The sequence below is a fragment of the Ictidomys tridecemlineatus genome, chromosome 13 (genome assembly GCF_052094955.1).
Source record: "Ictidomys tridecemlineatus isolate mIctTri1 chromosome 13, mIctTri1.hap1, whole genome shotgun sequence".
NCBI classification, from domain to species: Eukaryota; Metazoa; Chordata; class Mammalia; order Rodentia; family Sciuridae; genus Ictidomys; species Ictidomys tridecemlineatus.
Genome location: NC_135489.1, coordinates 7,389,618 through 7,408,290, shown reverse-complemented (window position 1 = coordinate 7,408,290; position 18,673 = coordinate 7,389,618). Strand labels below are relative to the sequence as shown.

The following is an 18,673-nucleotide window of genomic DNA, read 5'->3' as shown; positions in this document are numbered from 1 at the left end:
AAACCTCTTGTCTTTGTTCCCTCTCATAAATAATGAAGAAAGGAGAAATATGGTGAGAAAATCAGAACTATCCACCTAAACCACTCCCAGATTCCTGACTCACAGAAGCCATGAGATGATTACATAACTATGTGCACAGTTGCTCAATTTGGGGGTAATTTGATCAGAAGTAATACATAACTAATAAAACTCCCAACAATATTTTACATCTCCAATGAATTCAACTTCACCTTAGTTTTTTTACTTGCTTGAATACAGATACCTCAGACTTAACATGACCAAACAGTACTCTTGATTCCTATTTTAAATCCAAGTCAAATCCAGAGCTTTATCATTTTAATAAATGGTACTACTATGCACTCAGGTTCATTTCCCCAAATGAGGCTCATCCTGGATACCTTTCTTTCCTTTCTACCTTCCACCAGCATATTCTCTTGACTCTTCCTGAATTGTCCAATGACTCTCCCCTGTCGACAAACATATTCCTAAAATATCTGTCTGCTCTACTATAATACCTACAAGCAATCTTGTCTTTGACTAATAATATATCCTTTATAAGTAGAAGAAATACTTCAAAATATGTTTTTCCTGTCCACCTTAACATTGATGTAATGTTAACAATCACAGTAACCAGTATGAAAGTAAGTAATCTATAGTTTATTATTAAAAGGCAACATTGGATTCTAGTTACCATTTGGAAAATTTGCAGTATAGACACAAAGCAACTGCAAGGCAATCTGCATCAGTGAATCGTCCATCAAAAGCCAAGGCCAGAGAGAGTGCAAGACAGGGACAAGATGAGCTTCAAGAGCTGCTTCCTGTTGTGGAAAGAAAGTAAGGACAGTCATGAGTCTAAATATATGAAAATACAAAATTAAATTCAAATTCAAAACACTGTCACTAACATAAGACAAAAATTGAAATTGAATTGGGAATTAGCTCAGTAGGTAGAGTGTTTGCCTTCCATGCACAAGGCCCTGGGTTCAATCTCCAGCACCACAAAAAAAAAAAAAACAAAAAAAAAAAACGTTGAATTCATTTTTATTCTCAATAATGAGGAGGGGAATCAGATCCTGTAGACAGCTGGGCTGACAAAGGAGGAGTGTAAGTCTGCACCCAGCCTCAGTAACTTAGTGAGGCCCTGAGCAACTAAGTGACACTGCATCAAAATAAAAAATAAAAAAAAAAGGGCTGGGGATGTGACTCAGTAACCCTGTGTTTAATTCACAATACCAAAATAAAAAAAAAAGATCCAGCAGACAGTCTTGCCATAGAGCTACAGGGCTCTACACATGGCTGCCCTGAGCACAGCCTGGCCTTCAACACCAGGGTGGCCAGGATATGCTAGTCAGAGAAAAAAAGCAGAAAACAGCTTCTATAACATATAAATCATGCAAGAAAGTGGTATGTTCCAACAAGGAGTAACTAACTTAGGTGGTCAATAAATGGTAATTTCTTGTTAAGTAAACATTCTCATCAACTCTGCCCAGTCTCTGTCTTGTCTCTCTCCCCCCATGGTGTGAGTGTGTGTATGTGTGTAATTACTATTTTTGAGCAATTTGAATATGATACAATTCATTCTAAATATTGTTGTGTGAACAAATCTTACATAAAGCACAGTTTTTACTTCAAAAGTCAATGGCCACTGACAGCCTTATAAACACAACCACTTGCACTATGTTCTGCCATCTTCTTTACCTATTATGTCCCATCATAAACATAGGTAGCTATAAAAACTTATACAATTTCATAAGACTCCTATAAAATGGCTAAACTTAAGTTTTTATAGGTGTCCTATATGTAAGACTGTGAGACAGGAATTTGTACTGCCATGTGTACTTATGAGCACATTTTCATAAACATACACACCCTACACAATTTTATGCAGCATCAAATAGACTAGAAGTTATTCCCAGTGTTCAAAGCATAAGCTTTGCAGTTATTCCCAATATTCTTCCCCATGTTTAGAGCTCTCTGTAAATGTAATACTTTATTCCCATCAGACTACTTCAAAATATAAATTGTTAGTCCTGTCTTATTTAACAAAGGTTAAGGAATATATGATCAATGTTAATTTTCTAGATAATGTTTTTTCCATAAAAGGAATGAAATCAGTGTTGAGTATAACAATGAGATTAGGTGTATCCATTTCTGAGAATTAGCTCTGAGTTTAAGGGCCAATCAACCCTGCATTTACATAAAATTCAAAAAGTTTCCCATTTTTTCTCCTCTATTATCTCAATAAAAATTAAACTGTTTAATACCAATTCTGCTACCAACATTTTGAAAAAGATCTCTACTTACTTTACATTCTTCATTTTGATAAAGGCAGTTTCTTAGGAGCTGCATGGCAATGCTCAACTCTTTAATAAAACCATCCTCCTGTTTAAACAAAAAGGTAAAAACTGTGAACACAGGAGCAGGCTCCACTTTTCACATATAGTAACTCACTCCCTTGGGGTCACAGCACAATGCAGCTGTGCTCTAGTCTTGCCTGACCACCATAACTTTGAGGGGACTGACAAGCTAACGATCTCTGAAAGATGACCACATCTCAAGAAATGCACCCACCACAGAAAAGCTATTTCTGTTCTATCAAGCATGAAGGAACTTGGATATATAATAGCCTCTATGTTTCATCTCAATAAAGTGAGGCAGGTTCTGACTGATTTTCAATCATATCAGGTGTGGGCTGACTCTCCCAGTGATGGAGTAAGGGCTTTTTGCTAGTGAGGAAAGAGGAAAAGACGTAAGAATAGAAATAGACAAACATGAATCAATCCCCTGCATCCACCAAATTAGTAAGTAAAGCTTTGCCTTATTTTCTTACTAGTTATTTCATAGAGGGCTGCTACTATGGTCTTACACACACACACACACACACACACACACACAGGTATATTTGTACATTTATATATTCATACATATATACATTCATTTTGTGAGTAAATCTGTGGAACAGATCTTACTGATCATGATTATTATTAACCATAGTTCTTATATAATAATTATGTTATTCTATGTTCACATGAAAATGTAAATTAAACATGAATTAAGCAGACTCAATGCCAGATGAGACATTCAAAAGTCACGGAAGGAGTTAACAGAGATTAAGAATACGAGCTTTGCAACCTCTCAGATGTGGAAACAAATTCTGGTCTCATCAACTGCCAGCATGAGAGTCTGTGCTCATGAGTGTTTGTCTATGAGATAACAAATATGAAATATCTGAGAGTGCCTGACATATTGTAAACACTTATTAAATTACATCTATTATAGATCTCACTTAGAGAACTTAGGCTTGCTTTTAAAAACTTTTAGTATTAAAAAACCTATCTGGTATAGTATCATAGTATCATGCAGATGTAGATATCACAAAATACCTGTGTGTATGCGTGTATAAATATATATATCCAGAGACAGCGAGCGAGCACAAAGCTTTCCCTAAAGACCTTCAAGTAAGAATTAAGGGAGAGAAAAAATGCCCACATCCTCCTAATGTAGAAATGCCATTAATTTATCAGACTGCATTTTTCTTCTAAATCAGACATGCGTTTCAACCTTGCACTCATTTATAGGTATAAGGACACTGCAGAGATGGTCACCGTGTGCATTCATTCCTTTATCCCAGGAGTTTAGGATGCAAAGTCACCTTTTTTTTCAGTACTGCTTTCCCAGGCCGCAGAGAATCGAGGTTCAGTTGTGCATTAATGTGCTTCATCTGCTCCATGCAGTTGTCTATGAGATCAGCTGAAAGACAAAAATTGTAAGTCAAAATATTTCATTTCTAAATAAGATAAAACCAAATATAATCAGAATCTCCAAAACAATTATATTTCTGACCCACTTATTCTAGTGTTTTCAGCAAGAGATTAATAAATATGGGAAAATAGTGAGGGGGGGAACTAAACCTGGAACCTACTTAGTTTTAGTCCTTAGTAAGATAGTCCTCAAACATAATTTATGCTTGAGACTTAAATAATTTGTTTTAGTAGTAAACTGCTATTGACATTAATGAACTTTGTGTTGCTGTTATTTTTTCAACTTTCAGCCCTCTTTTCCCTGATTTTCAAATGAGAATTTTCAACTTTAGAGGGGAAATTTATACGGAAAATACTGGATCCTCTGATGCTCTTTATCATCAAAACCATGGGGGGTTTTTATTTGTTTGTTTTGGGTTTTATTTAGGTACACAAAATGTTTTTATGTACAAACTAATATTTAATTACTATGAAACTGAGTGTTACTTTTATTAGCTTCTCTATTATTTAGATAAATGCTCTAGTGTAAGAATAATTATATATTAAATAAAAATAATTGCATGAAAAATCTTTGTATTTTAAAGAAATAATGTTTCCTAGATATCTGTATGGAAGAAACCTAAAAGAAGTGAATGTTTACTGGGTTTGTTTGTGGAAAAAAATCTGGTTTTGTCTTGTTTTTTAATGACACTGATATATTATACTATAATGTACTTCATAGTTTGAATTCAAAGAAAATTAAACTGAGCAAGCAGCAAACCACACAAGTTGGCAGCATGCCACACGAACAGCTGATCTGCCACGTAGATCACCTTTCAGAGCATGTTTCTGGGCTCTTCTGCTGACAGCCAGGAGTGACAGCAATGCATTTGCAGCCACTCTTTTCAGGGTATCTCTGGAGGACTTTCCTTCATAGCACTGCAGAGAATACAGATCAAAATGGTTTGAAGAAAAGTTTAATTTGGAGTAAAACTGTTGTGAATAAAAGGCATTGCCAGGTTTCAACTACCGTGTAAACCACTGAAATCTGATGAATCAGTAATATTTGAGAATGCTTGAGAAGGCTGCATAAGTAATTTATAATAGGAAAAGACCAACACTCACTTTCAAAGATTCATCATCTACAAAAAAAAAATTTATTTATTATTAACACATAGCATGGTACTTACTTAAAACACACCAGGGTGTGCCCATGTCAGCATGTACTCACACATGCACCACACACATATGGAAACAAGTCCTTGGAAAAGTATTCATCAGTAGAACTGCCATCCAATTCCAATCTTTCTTCTTTTGGGGATATATCCTCTCCCTTCATTTCTATTGGACATATATTTGTATCCTGTGTGATTTGGTTCCTCTGATCTTCCATTTATAGTAATATGTACTTGTTTTTTAAAAATTACATAATGTGGGTTTTTAAAAAATTTTGTTTTCAGTTGTCGATGGACCTTTATTTTATTTATTTATATGGGGTGCTGAGTATTGAACCCAGTGCCTTGTCCATGCTAGGCAAGTGCTCTACCACCAAGCCACAAGCCCAGCCCAGTGTGTTTGGTTTTTTTTAATTTTCAATTTTTTAAGCTTCTATAGAAATGGAAAATAATTTATTATTTTGAAAATGCTAATACTAACATTTTGGTATATATGTCCTTTATACATCTGAATTAGAAAAATTTCATAACAAAAAATTTCTAACATATACATAAGTAGAAAAAACATGATAACAAGGCCCCATCCTCTTTAAAAAATTTTTTTTGGCTAAGGATTATTAAGTAAGTATTAGTATAGCACATATCATCTAATATACAAAACCGATTCTAATGCCTAACAAAATTAACCCAGATCAAATTTATCTTTTCTCTTTGTCTCCAAAGTGTCTTTTTGAGCCCTGACATCATATCTGTAGTCATTTCCTACCTAGAGAGCCCGGCCACCCATTCCCAAGAGTGCTATAGGTACCCTGCAGTTGCTGCTGTCCCCTCGGATCATTGCACCCCTGCCTAGACGTGATCAGTCGTCCTGCACATGCCCTACACTGCAGACCTGTCTGTTTCGTTTCCCTGCAATGATGTTTAACTTGCTTTTTCTCCTCTGTATTTTCCATCTGCTGGATGTTTTAGCTTTAGAGACTTGACTAGATTTAGGTTCAACTTTTAGAGGTAAGATCTCACCTGGATATGTATGATCAGGTTTTAAAGGGGTTCATAAATCCAGTTTAAAACTCTAGAAGTTCCTCATTTGCTTTATAAATATTACATATAATTCAAATTCATAATTCTTATATCAATAATTTCTGAAATGATTCAGCGTTATAATATCACTAAAATCAAGCTTAAAATTATATGATTTCACATGAAATACAGTACTCTTACAATTCCTGATGAGCCTGTGCTTGGAGACCTAACATGGAGAAACCTGTGCAGTGCCCACCCCCCCCCCCCCCGCCACTCTGCCCCCAGCTCCCCTGCCCCCAGCTTTACTACCAGGGCTAGCTAACAAATCCATCTTAAGAACTCTCTTAGGCAGCTGCTTCCAACCAGACAGGTCTCTATGCGATTGATCACTTAAATTTTAAATACCCACACCCAGGGATGCTTGGTAACGACCATTCCAAGTGGAAGAAAGTAACCTTAAAAATAGAGAAAAACAAAACAAAAAAACAGGTAGAGAAGTATTATAGGATGATGAATATATGTGGAGTAGGATCATTAGGTTACCTGTGAGAATACTAATTTGTCTATAAAGGTAGATTTCACCTTTAATAGAAAAATTGCCCTAAAATACTCATCTTAATTGCATTTATTAGTAATTTCAGAAAAGCCAAATTGATCTCAAAAAATTACCAAACATCACCATATCAAGTAGTTAGGAAAAGAAAAAAAAAAAAAAACTTTTGAGTGGAATAGTTGTGTGACAGATGGGTCTCCACCCCCCCTCTCTTAAAACCCTCATTAAAAATGACAATATGGGGATTACACACATGGACTCTTGTGTGGGCCTCAAAAGTCCAGAAATTAGAAAGCAGCAGGATAAATAGAAGTGAGGTGAGACTCAAAAATCCTGAATTGTAAGTGGTGAATGGGCAAGCTGAGTACTGCCCAGTCCAACACTGAATTACTGACGGCAGAGGAAATTTAGCACCAGTCTCCAGGGGAAGTGAAGGAGGTGGAGGAGGATTGTTGGGAAAGTCTCTATGCAGGAGTTCCATTCTCAGGCCCTGCTCACTGCCAACCAATTTCTGTACAGCCAAGCCACTCCTCTTCCTTCGCTCTTGCAAAATCCTGCAGGTTCCGGATTTTCTGGGGAGGATAATTAGAAGCATTCTGCCCTGGCAGAGTAGGTACATTAGTGGGTTAGGGTATTCCACTGAAACAGGAAGGACCTAGTGAAATTGTACACATTAAATTCTGAGTCCCCTGCTCTTTTCACCCACTTTCCTACAAAACACTTAGCAGTTAATTGGGTTTTCACCTCCAGGCAAGAGATCAAAACACTGCTCTAGGGAATGTGATAAGGTCCAGAAGACAACCACACCAAGACCCCTGGGAGTCCCCTTGGACAGTGAAACCTTGACTGACTGAACTCCACTCAGAGGCTCAGGGCTGTCTACACTATATAATCTCCCAGTCTTCAATGGAGCAGATAACCAAGGTAACCAACATCTGGGAAAGCTCCGCACCAGAAAATACAGAGCAAAATAAACAAAGAAAAGGCCAGAAAAGAGAGATTATGTAGGAAGAAGAATACTTAATAGGAGTTCCAAACAAAGTAGAAGAAATGTCAATGAAGAAATTTTTTAAAATATGAATTTATAGATGGAAAGAACCCCCAAGAGAACCTAACACAGTGGAGAGCAGACCCACACCTAAGCACTTTATCAGAAAATTGAAGAATACTAGAGAAAAAGAAAGATTCTAACTTCTAGGAAGTGAAACAAGAATCATAATGGCTTCAGAATTGTATACAGCAACACTGAGAGTTAAAGGGAATAAATCATGCCTTTTAAATTCTGAAGTAAATTATTTCTAACTCATAACTCTTACTAGTCAAGCTACACATCAGATATAAGGGTAAAATAAAGTCTTTCAGACAGCTACAACTTAAGAAAGACCTCTGCATGCTTTCTCTAGAAGATACAAGGGAACAGAATTTATATGAAAAGGAATGAACAGACCAGGTGAGGACAGAGGGGACAGTACACTGGATGCACTAAACAGGATGCAGAAGACTGCAAAAGCAAAGAAATAAAAAACTCCCAGGAACAAGGTGAATGGAGATCCCAGGAAGACCCTGGGCACCAAGCAGATCCAAAGGATATGGCAGAGATGTCTTCCAGAGATGAATTCCAAACATACCAAAAGGACATTTGATTGCTGGCAAAGAAGCTTATTAGAAACAGAAAAGCCAACAAGTTGAAATACATACATACACACACACACACACACACACACACACACACACACACACACAACAGTTATCTTTAAGGAGAACAAAAGCTACACAATAAAAGAAATACTGTTTTCAGCTTGGTTCAACTGTGTACGAGGTTTGCACAGATGTGATACTGTACCTGCATCTATTCTCTAATGGAGGTTCTGATGTCATTACCAGGGGACTGAGAGGGGAGTTCACTTTGTCCAGGTAGATGAGGAGGGTGTGAAAAGACAGCTTAAGATTCTCCCCCATGATAGGAATTCAATAGACAAGATCGCTCTAAACCTGAGTGATCCAAATAGAGGAACAAATGCATATTGGAGACCCTGAAGGGAAACTACAAAATGATTAGCTAAATGAGCTATAAGTGGTGAACTCTCAGAAAAGGAAAAATAGGCAGGAAGGTAGAAGTCATTTACTCTAGGTTAAAACCTGTGGAACTATTTGGTGCTCTAAAATACGTACTTGGTAAAAACCAACATGAAAGCAAAAAACCAAAACAACCAAACAGGACTAATCTACAGTAAATCCATCTACATTTCAACACATGCTAAAAAAAAGATAAAAGGAAATTATTTAAATAACATTGTTTTTCATGCTGAAAAGCAGTCTGAGCATGTGCATATGACACAGCTGGATGTGAGAAACCACAGGCAGGAAAGCTGAGGACAAGCCCCAGTGACAGGTGTTGGCTACTGCATTATTGGGATGCCCAAAAAGAAGAAAGCTAAACCAAGGAAATTCAGAATAAGAAATAATTCATCTTTTTATCAATCACTGGAAGAATGAAAATAAAAAGACTCAATGACTTTTTTCTAAGTTTATGTTTTTATATTAATCCCTTCTGTGCATTAAGTGATCTAGAATATTATAGATCAAATGTTATCTTTATTTCTTTTCTTTTGTCTTTCTTTCTTTCTGAAAGATACTTAACATAACGAACAGACTTTTTTTTTTTTTTTTTTTTGATGGTGGTGCTGGGAATTGAACCCAGGGTCTTGTGCACATAAGACAAGCACTGTACCAACTAAGCTATATCACTGGCCCACAAACAGACTTTTTAATTGTAGTGAATATTAACACAGAAGTATCCCAACTATATAAGCCAACTCTTCAGCAGATTTACTCTTGAAATTCACCATTCACTAAACACAAGTACAATAAATATTTCCTAAAATGTGACATGAGAATTCATTGTTTCCTGGCTTTACTATCCTTAGATATCAGATTAATAAAATAAGCAAAATTAATTCAATATATCCATCACAGGCAAAACCTGTGAGACTGTAATTAATCTTATTATCTACAGGTATTTCCAAATGAAACCTATTGAGAATCTCTATAGAGAAGGTCAAACTCCATTATTTCAAATGTGTTTAATATTTAATGGGCCAAAGACAGCTAATAACATCATTGAAAATATTCAAATTCTGAAACCACCTCAAAATGGATTTGTGAAAAAATAAATACAAAATTATGATCTAAGTGTGCATAATTTCAATATAAATCCATTATGGTACTTTGCTGTAAAGCAATCTTTTAAAAGCTATTCTGCTAAGATATTTTAATTAAACCTCAAAAGTAATTTATTAGGAGGATGCAGAATTTTAGAGGCAGCTGAAATTTAACCAGTTTTGTAGTACAATCCTCTCATTTTGCATTTGAAGAACCAAATCACAACCTTGCCTAAGGTTCACTCTAATATATTTTTTTTGAGCATGTCTTTATATAAAATTTAAATCTATCTTTGAATAATATCAATTTTAGAATACTATTTCTTCAGATAATTTAAAGAGTGCAGTTTGCTTTGCTACATCTAATACCTGGCACAACTCATAACCTACAATAAGCATAGTATGATACAAGCTTTACTTATGATAATATGCTAATGTTTAATGTATTCTGATAATATTTTAATTAACTTATCATTGTTCTATAGGGCAAAGGAAACACAGTGGTTATAGCTTAATAGGACCATTAATAACTGCCTGCCTTATATTAAGCACACATTTTCTCAATAGTGTATCATAGGTACAATTCCTCTCCTCACTCTCTGTCTTAATTTATCTGTGCCTTTCCATCCAACTGATACTATGGGTCCATATTTACTTTTTTTTTTTTTTTTTAAAGAGTGAAAGAAGTAGGATTTATTTAAGTATGAAGGAAAAAACAGAACTCTTGCAGGGCAAAGCAGACCCGATAGCAGATTGTCCCATATATACACAAAAAAAGAAGGGTATGATTTACCAGGAAACATGTTTTAAACAAATTGCTATTGTATCTATATTGGCACAGAATGCTGTGTATCTTCTGTGACTTTGAAGAAACTGAAAGGAAATGAGCTAACCATAGGAAAATCAAGATATCCTATAGCTATAGAGTATCTCATTTTCTTCGGCCAAGAAAGATAACAACATAAGATCATAAACAATAATTTTTTATGATAAATAATATTACAGAACAGGAGGGAAGAATAAGGGCAAAGCAAATTTCGCAAATGCCTCTGGCACCAAGTGTTTCTTAGGTACCCTATTGTTACGAGCTGGCCCATCACCCTATATGGAACCATATATAACATGAGTCTCCTTGAAACATGGGGCCACTAACAATAGAAAACAGTTAAGAAATAAATTATCCCTGGCTTAAAGTCTTGAAATTTCACCACGCCCGGCAGGATTGGTTGCAGGAGCCAGACAGTCATGAGGAACAGCTTCCGGAGCTATTTGGTATGTTGGCGAAGGCAGTGAAGAGAGAGGCCAAGCACACTGTTCTCACAGCACTCTTCTCTGAGGGAAGTCATTTAAATTCCCTGAGGAAGAAAGCATGTTGACAAGAGCAAGGGCCTCTCTGCAAGAAAAAAGTGGTGTTCCAGAACCAAATTAGAAAATTAATAACTAGACTGGATTGAGGGTTGGGGTGAGACACTTGAGAAGGTGTGAATTTGAGTTTTCGTATAATATTTTTTAAAAATGCAGACTCCAACTCAGTTAATCAAGTCTGTTCTGACAAGGAATGAGATAACTGGGATAACTGGGACCACATCCAGTTTTTGTTCTCAACCGAGAAAAGCTGAGGGGGATAACAGGGAGGTGGTGGCCACAAGAAAGCTGTTGTCTCCCAGGAGCTTTTTTAAAGAATGCTGTGAGGACCCTTCCCCCAGGAATCAGGCTTGTAGAGGAACTGCTGGAGGCAGATGAGAAAATGCGGGAAAGACTCCTTTTCAGGCTTCTGGTCTATGCTGGAAAGCAAAGAGGACTTTCTGAGGCAGGGGAAACTAAGTCCCCTGAGAAGCCCTGTGATAGCCTCAATAGGATAATCCTAGCTGAACCAGGGAGTCTTCTCCCTTTCTAGCACTTCAACTGAATTTAATATAATCAGGGCTGGTGCTGAAAACGTATAAGTAGCCATGCCATAAATATCTTCATGGCCACAACTCTCAGAGGCTGATAAGGATGGAAAATTTCCAAATTCTAAGCAGCAAAGAAACTGCAACAAATTGGCAGACAGAGCAAGCTTTGTGGCTAGATGACGGGGAAACTAAGGCAAATCTTTCAATACACAATTCTACTACCTTTCCACCTTTCAATGAGAAGGAAAAAATCATAAAATCATATAGCTATTTAAAAGGAAGATTCTTAATATTAAAAACTCTAGTAACAGTCCTACTTTGAAAAGCAATGAGCAATTTTAAATTAGGAAAAACCTCTAGTTCTTTTTTTAATTGTTAATCAATTTATACTTTTGTACTAAACAGTCATAATAAGCATTAATACTTTAATTCAAATAATTGAAAAAAAATTTTAACAAGACCCAGAGAAATAGTCAATTCATTTAAACACTAAATATACTTAAGAAAAATCAAGAAATCACACACCTGAAGAATTACTTCATTAAGTCTATCTGGAGATTTCTGGTTGTCCTGAGTTTCATCAAGAAGAGATGTGATGGTTGGATGAGACAATGAACTTGCTTTGTTTTTGTCCTGGCAGTGCCTTCTTGCCTCCTCAGTCAAGAGAACAGACAGGAAGTGCAAACTGGCCGTGTACAAGGCAGGGCATCTGCTGGACAAGCCTACACACTCGCAGAACACATCTAAGAGAGAAAATGATTTTAGATGTAAATGTTCACAATTGAAAAGGAAATAAACCAAATTGATCTGAACAATTAAGTTTATAGCTTTCTTATTTTTAATGATTTAAGGTTATCGATAGCTCAAGTATACCAAGAACTCTAATGTTTCAATAGTTAGTATGAAAACAATATATAGAATCAAGGAATCTATTCTATTTCTCACTGTTCAGGTTTTTTATTTACATGAAAAGTGCATGTGTGTGTGTGGGGGGTGTGTATCTACAAATGCACATATAGACCATATTTGCTAAGACTCCAAAATAAGAGGACTGTATGTACATGAGTATTGAGCCTTTGAACACCACTATGATATGCAAAGTCTTGAGAAATTTTAAATTTTAATTTAAATTTCACTACTAAGTTAAAAAAGAATTAGCCTAATTATACTGTGAATAATTTAGAATACCACCTTATAAGTAAGAATGTATTTTTCTGCTTTCAAACAATTTGTTGCCAAAAACACTTACAAAGAAGATAGTATACAGTGTCAATATGATGTACAATCACAATAGCAGATGTTAAATAATACTACAGACTCATAGTAACAAAATAGCATGGTATTGGCACCAAAAAAAAATATGAAGACCAATGGAACAGAATAGAAGACAGAGACAAACCCCCTGAATACAGTTATCTCACACTAGACAAAGGTGCCGTAAACATATATTGGAGAAAAAATAGCCTCTTCAACAAATGGTGCTGGGAAAACTAGAAATCTCTATGTAGCCCGAATGAAACTTAAGCCCTCTCTCTCACCTTGCACAAAACTCAACTCAAAGTGCATCAAGGACCTAGGCATTAGAGACTCTGCACCTACTACAAGAAAATGAAGACCCAACTCCCCATCAGGTAGGCTTAAAAACTGAATTCTTCAAAAAGACTTCTACAGCACAATAAGTACAATCAAGAATCAATAAATGGGATGATATCAAACTAAAAAAGCTTCTTTACAGCAAAGAAAACAATCAAGAATGTGAAAAGAAAGCCTACAGAATGGGAGAAAATCTTTGTCACCTGCATCTCAGAGCATTAATCTCCAGAATATATAAAGAACTCAAAAAGCTTAACACCAAAAAAGGAAATAACCCAATCAATAGATGCGCAAAGAAACTGAACAGACACTTCACAGAAGACATGGTCGGTCAACAAATTAGTGAAAAAAATATTCACCACCTCTAGCAATTAGAGAAATGCAAATTAAAATACATTGAGAATCTACCTCACTGTAGTCAGAATGTCAATTAACAAGAATACAGTAACAATAAATGCTGGCAAGGATGTGGGGGGAAAAGGTACTCTCATACATTGTTATTGGAACTACAAATTGGCGCAACCACTCTGGAAAGCAGTAAGGAGAGTTCTCAAAAAACTTGTAGTGGAACTACCATTTGATCCAATTATCCCACTCCTGGGCATATACTCAAAAGACTTAAAATCAGCATACTACAGGGATGCAGCCACATCAATGCTTATAGCAGCTCAATTCACAATAGCTAAGCTATGGAACCAAACTAGGTCCCCTTCAACAGATGACTAGATAAAGAAAATGTGGTATAGATACACAATGGGATTTTAGGCAGTCATAAAGAAGGAAGAAATTATGGCATTTGCAAATAAATGGATGGAACTGGAGACTATCATGCTAAGAGAAATAAGCCAATTTAAAAAGACCAAAGGCCAAATGTTCTCTATGCTATGTGGATGCTAACACACAATAAGAGGGGGAGGGCAGAATAGAAGTTCACTGGATTAGAGAAAAGGGACTGAAGGAAAGAGGTGGGTATGGGAGTACGAAAGAGTAGAATGAATCAGACATAACTCTCCTATGTTCATATAGGAACACACGACCAGTGTATCTCCATATCATGTACAACCACAAGAATGGGATCTAATTAAAGTAAGTTATACTCCATGTATGTATAATATGTTAAAATACCCTTTAGTGTCATGTATATCTAAAAAGAACAAATTAAAAAAGTGAAAAAAATATGACGTGCAAAGGTCTCATGTCACAAAGAACATGAGTGGTTATGAACTGATTTGGAAAGAATAAGTAAGCTAAACTCAGAATCAACATTCAAATTAGTAGTCATATTAGATTCTTTTGAGTACTGATTTAGTGTAATCAAAGTAACATTGTTGTTTTACAGTAACTTTGTTAATTTGAAAAGTATGAACATAATTTTATGATTCATTTTTAGGTTATTTTATGTCTATGTAAGAATTATAGCCATCAGAATTTCTACCAGTCTGTGTCACACACTTAAGTTTACACAAAATAGAAATCTTTTGAATTTAATGTTTTGATTCTATCACTCTGAAAATAGTGTCAAATAAATAGGCTTAAGTTAAGGGTTAGCAATTTTTTTCTGTAAAGGGCTAGACAGTAAATCGTTTTTATGCTTTGCAACTCACTATTTTTGTCTCAACTTTTCATTTCAACTACTAAAGCATGAAAAGTGGTCTATGCAATACATAAGTGAACAAATGTGGCTATATTCCAATAAGACTTTATTTTACCAAAATAGGTAGCAGGGTAGATTTGGCTAACGGGCTTCCGTACCTGATGTGAGCAGCACTTTGCTTCACAGTGTTGGAGATTCAGGTGGGTAAATTAATTTCCCCTAACAGATGCAAGAGGAGAATCTTAATCTCCAAGTGAAGCAATCTCTTTCAATTTTCATCTCAATAAAACAATTTACAACATCGAGAGCATGGGATGTACCATAAAGGGTACATTATGGTAGACTCAGAACTCCTATATCTAGAAAACTAATAATTCTGTTTCTTACCAAACATATATTTCCTCATAATTCTTACTTCAAAACTACCATTCTCTGTATTATAATAAAGTTTAAATGTTTAAAAATCACTCAAATAAATTAGTGACTAACTTTGAAACTTAGAAATCCATTTTTAATACCTTTAAATAAGTTATTAAAAAGGTTAACATAAATGTTATAATCATTCACATATTATACTAAAATTTAGGAGTCTTAAGAAATAATAAGATTAGTTATTTAAAAATAAGTATTTGTTTATATTAGTCGGCAACTTTTATATGGAAAACATCTTATAAAAATAATTATACTGTACTCTTGGCATTTTTTGCCATAAAAATAATCCTGGTGTTTTGGGAAAAGACAATATTTTTATTGTAACTTCCCAAGTTATCATATGTACAGGATGGTATGTGTGAGATTTACCCATATATATATATATATATTGCACTTATGTCAGAAGAGACTGATTTCTATTCAAAAGAAAATCTTATTGTTTTATTTTAATCTTATCATAAGTATCTTCATGAAATCATAGGCTCTTCTTGCTTATTTTTAGCCATTTTGAAAAGTGTTTCCGTTTTTCAAAAGTACATTTTTGGAGGGCTCCTCAAGAACATTGCAAATTCCTCAAACCAAGTGCCCTGGTTTCTCTTTCATGGGCCATGCCAAAGTTACTTAATTTTAGAGAATTTACATATCTAATTGGGAGTAAGGATTATCTTCATTTTATTAGCAGAAAGACCCCATGCCTTCGAGGACTTTCTTACCCGTCATTGCCGCCCAGTGCCTGGCCAGAGCCGAGGTGATAGATGGGTGTGAGACAGCACCAGCTTTCCTCAGGAGTGCAGCCAGAAGGTCAAATAAGTGTGTCCAGGTGTGATAAAAAGTCGATATTAACTCTACATCTACAAAATTAACCAAAACATTTCAAGTTACTAACACAAAGAAGAATAAGAACCTTTCAAAATACAAACTCTCCACACTTTGTTACACTTAAAATAAGAGGTATGTACTTGCCAAGTGAAAACCAATGTAGTTCAGCATTCAGCATTGCCCAGTCCCTTCCCCTCTACTGCCTCCTCAAGACATCTCCCTTTGCCTTCCTACATCCAAAGACACACTCAACAAGCCATCTTCTCATTAAAGTACACTAAACAAGACAGGAAGTATGACAAATGGAACATGTCATAATTTCAGAACTACATTTTGGGCACCTTATACAAACAAGTCATTGTGGTACTTCTGTAAATGTCAAGTTTTCTCCTATTTTCTTCATCCTCTCTAGTAGCTGTGTGCAGGGGTGAAAAGGAAAACATAATGTGCCAAAGTCAACACAGAAATGAAGAATTTCTCTGAAGAATCATGAAGAGTATTATTACCCCACGAAGAAAGCTGTAACACAAAAGGCGATTGTCCAGCTTTGCCTGGGGCTAACAATACAGCAATCAACCTTCTAGGTAAGGACACGTTTTCCCATCTCTGCACCTGGGTACATAGAAACTGGACAACAGTGGCTACCTTAGGACTCTGTGCTGTGCCATAAGCAGTATCAGTCATCCTTTCTCAAATTTCACTATAAAATAAACTGCTGAGAGCCATAGCCAAGTAGGAATGACGCATGGCAATTTCCTTGTCAGCCTACCCAATGTTGCTTAGAGGGAGAACTCTCCATTGTGGAAATGGGCTTTCCTTGGACGTAACATGCATGAATGTTTGAGAATTTTGGTTTGAAAGGTGACCTTGCTCAGGGATTAGGGCGGCTCCGGGTTTAGGGTGGATCCTGCTGGATTAGGGTGGCTCCAGGTTTAGGGCATATCCTGCTGCCTCAGCCCCCCCTCCTTGAGTTCCCGTGGAGTTGGGGTTCTGAGAGTATTTGGTATGCAGAGCCCGGTGGAGGGTGTGTATTTTCCCCAGAACGTGCGTGTAGAGTGCCAGTGAGAGTTCGGGAATAAAGAGCTGCTGTTGGAATCTACAAGGCTTTTGTGGTGGCTCGGTTATTTTATGCCCAGCCAGACTGCAGCAATAAACTAAGGACTTATATCTAGGTGTTTTTCATCATCCATGACATTATCTAGAAATAGCACTTTCCGAGGAGTTTGGTTTAGAGTAACCCCTGGTGTTTCACAACTGTCTTCTCATTGATTGCTCTCATTACCATTCCAACAAAATATTAATTTCTCATTGTCATTCCAACAAAATATTAATTACACAGATATGCTGTAAATCTGTTTGGGTACTATATGTTTATCTGTACTTTATACCAACAAAGACTTTAAAGTTACAGGTCTTAAGAATTTAAGTTCAAAGATAAGTCAAACAGTAAAAAACTATTAAGAAAAAAAAGAAAATTCAGAGGGATTAAAAAGCTATTCTTTTTATTAATTTTATTACTATACATGCTAAATAACTTTTAATGTAATTTATTTACTTATATGAGTTATAACATCTCAAATTATATAAATTAGCAATTCAAATAAGTTTTTATAAATCATTCAAAACTGTGATTTTACCATAAAAATTTAAATACCTAATTTCTTATAGAAAAACATTTTAGTTTTTTTTCTTACCTTTTGCTAGATACTAAAAAATAATTTAACTACTACATGTAAACCCAGATAATGTTAGCATTTCTCCTTTCAGAATTTGATATAATTAAATAATAAAATACATATTACTTTTATTTAACTTCCAAAGACCAAGACACATACAAAAGAGGAACAACAAAAAGCATCTATGAGGCCACCAATGGCAGTGAAGATGCTCAAACTATCTCTTGTCATGTGACTTTGGGATCAAGCAATCCATCAAAAGTTCTCCAATCAGAGCCATCCATTCGCCACAGCTTTGTAGCACTAATGTTGCGTACTTCTTGTGCATCTTCCATGAACACCATGTCAATGCTTCTCAAGAGATATGCAAGAAAATCCAACAAGAGATATTAAATGTAAAATAACAAGATTTTATCAGTAGAGGTGAGCTTCGGCAGTCCACAGTCCACTGTAATATCTAAGATTTTCTTTGTTTCATATTCTTCTCCTAAAAATGAACCTTAACCCCTTAGGGGTGAGATAATAGCACCTTCTTGAGATTGCACAGTCTAGCCTAATAAGCTAAGTTAGGCTATCAACTGGAGCTTGTAAAATTCCAATTATGTAGTTACTGCTCCTCAAGCACTAGGATAATTTTAACATAGAAGAGCTGCTGGCTCTTCACTTTCTAGACCTGAAACCAAGCAAATCCATACAATTCAAAGGACTAAATAAGAAGGAATTAAATGGCAAGAATAATTATCAAATGATCAATTCTTCATTATACCCTAATACTTAAATATTTTAAATGTTTATTTTGCTAAAGAGCCTACACTGTTAATTTTCTCTATTACTAACCATCACATTCAATTTTTTATCACAGAATATTTTCCAATAATTTAAGAGCTTAGGAAATTTTTTATATTATATATGCTAAATTGGCTTACATCAGTCATTGCAAATGACTTATTAGTAGGGTATTTGGCTTCAGCCACAGTTTATAAGTGTAATGGCTAACGAGAATTGTCAACTT

General features: G+C 35.6%; 1 protein-coding gene across 7 annotated transcripts in view; it reads right to left on the bottom strand.

Moving 5' to 3' along the window:
* Rttn (rotatin) overlaps window positions 1-18,673 on the bottom strand; it is a 152,692-nt gene that overhangs the window by 14,145 nt on the left and 119,874 nt on the right. For 5 of the 7 annotated variants that reach the window (XM_078029895.1, XM_078029896.1, XM_078029898.1 and 2 more), the window contains 6 exons: window positions 15,880-16,017; window positions 12,073-12,290; window positions 4,574-4,679; window positions 3,653-3,750; window positions 2,305-2,382; window positions 692-818 (listed from right to left, as the gene is read on the bottom strand). In XM_078029895.1, coding sequence (XP_077886021.1) covers window positions 692-818; window positions 2,305-2,382; window positions 3,653-3,750; window positions 4,574-4,679; window positions 12,073-12,290; window positions 15,880-16,017 — 765 coding nt within the window. The remainder of the gene's footprint in view (window positions 1-691; window positions 819-2,304; window positions 2,383-3,652; window positions 3,751-4,573; window positions 4,680-12,072; window positions 12,291-15,879; window positions 16,018-18,673) is intronic. The other 2 variants (XM_078029897.1, XR_013429485.1) reach the window with 2 other exon arrangements.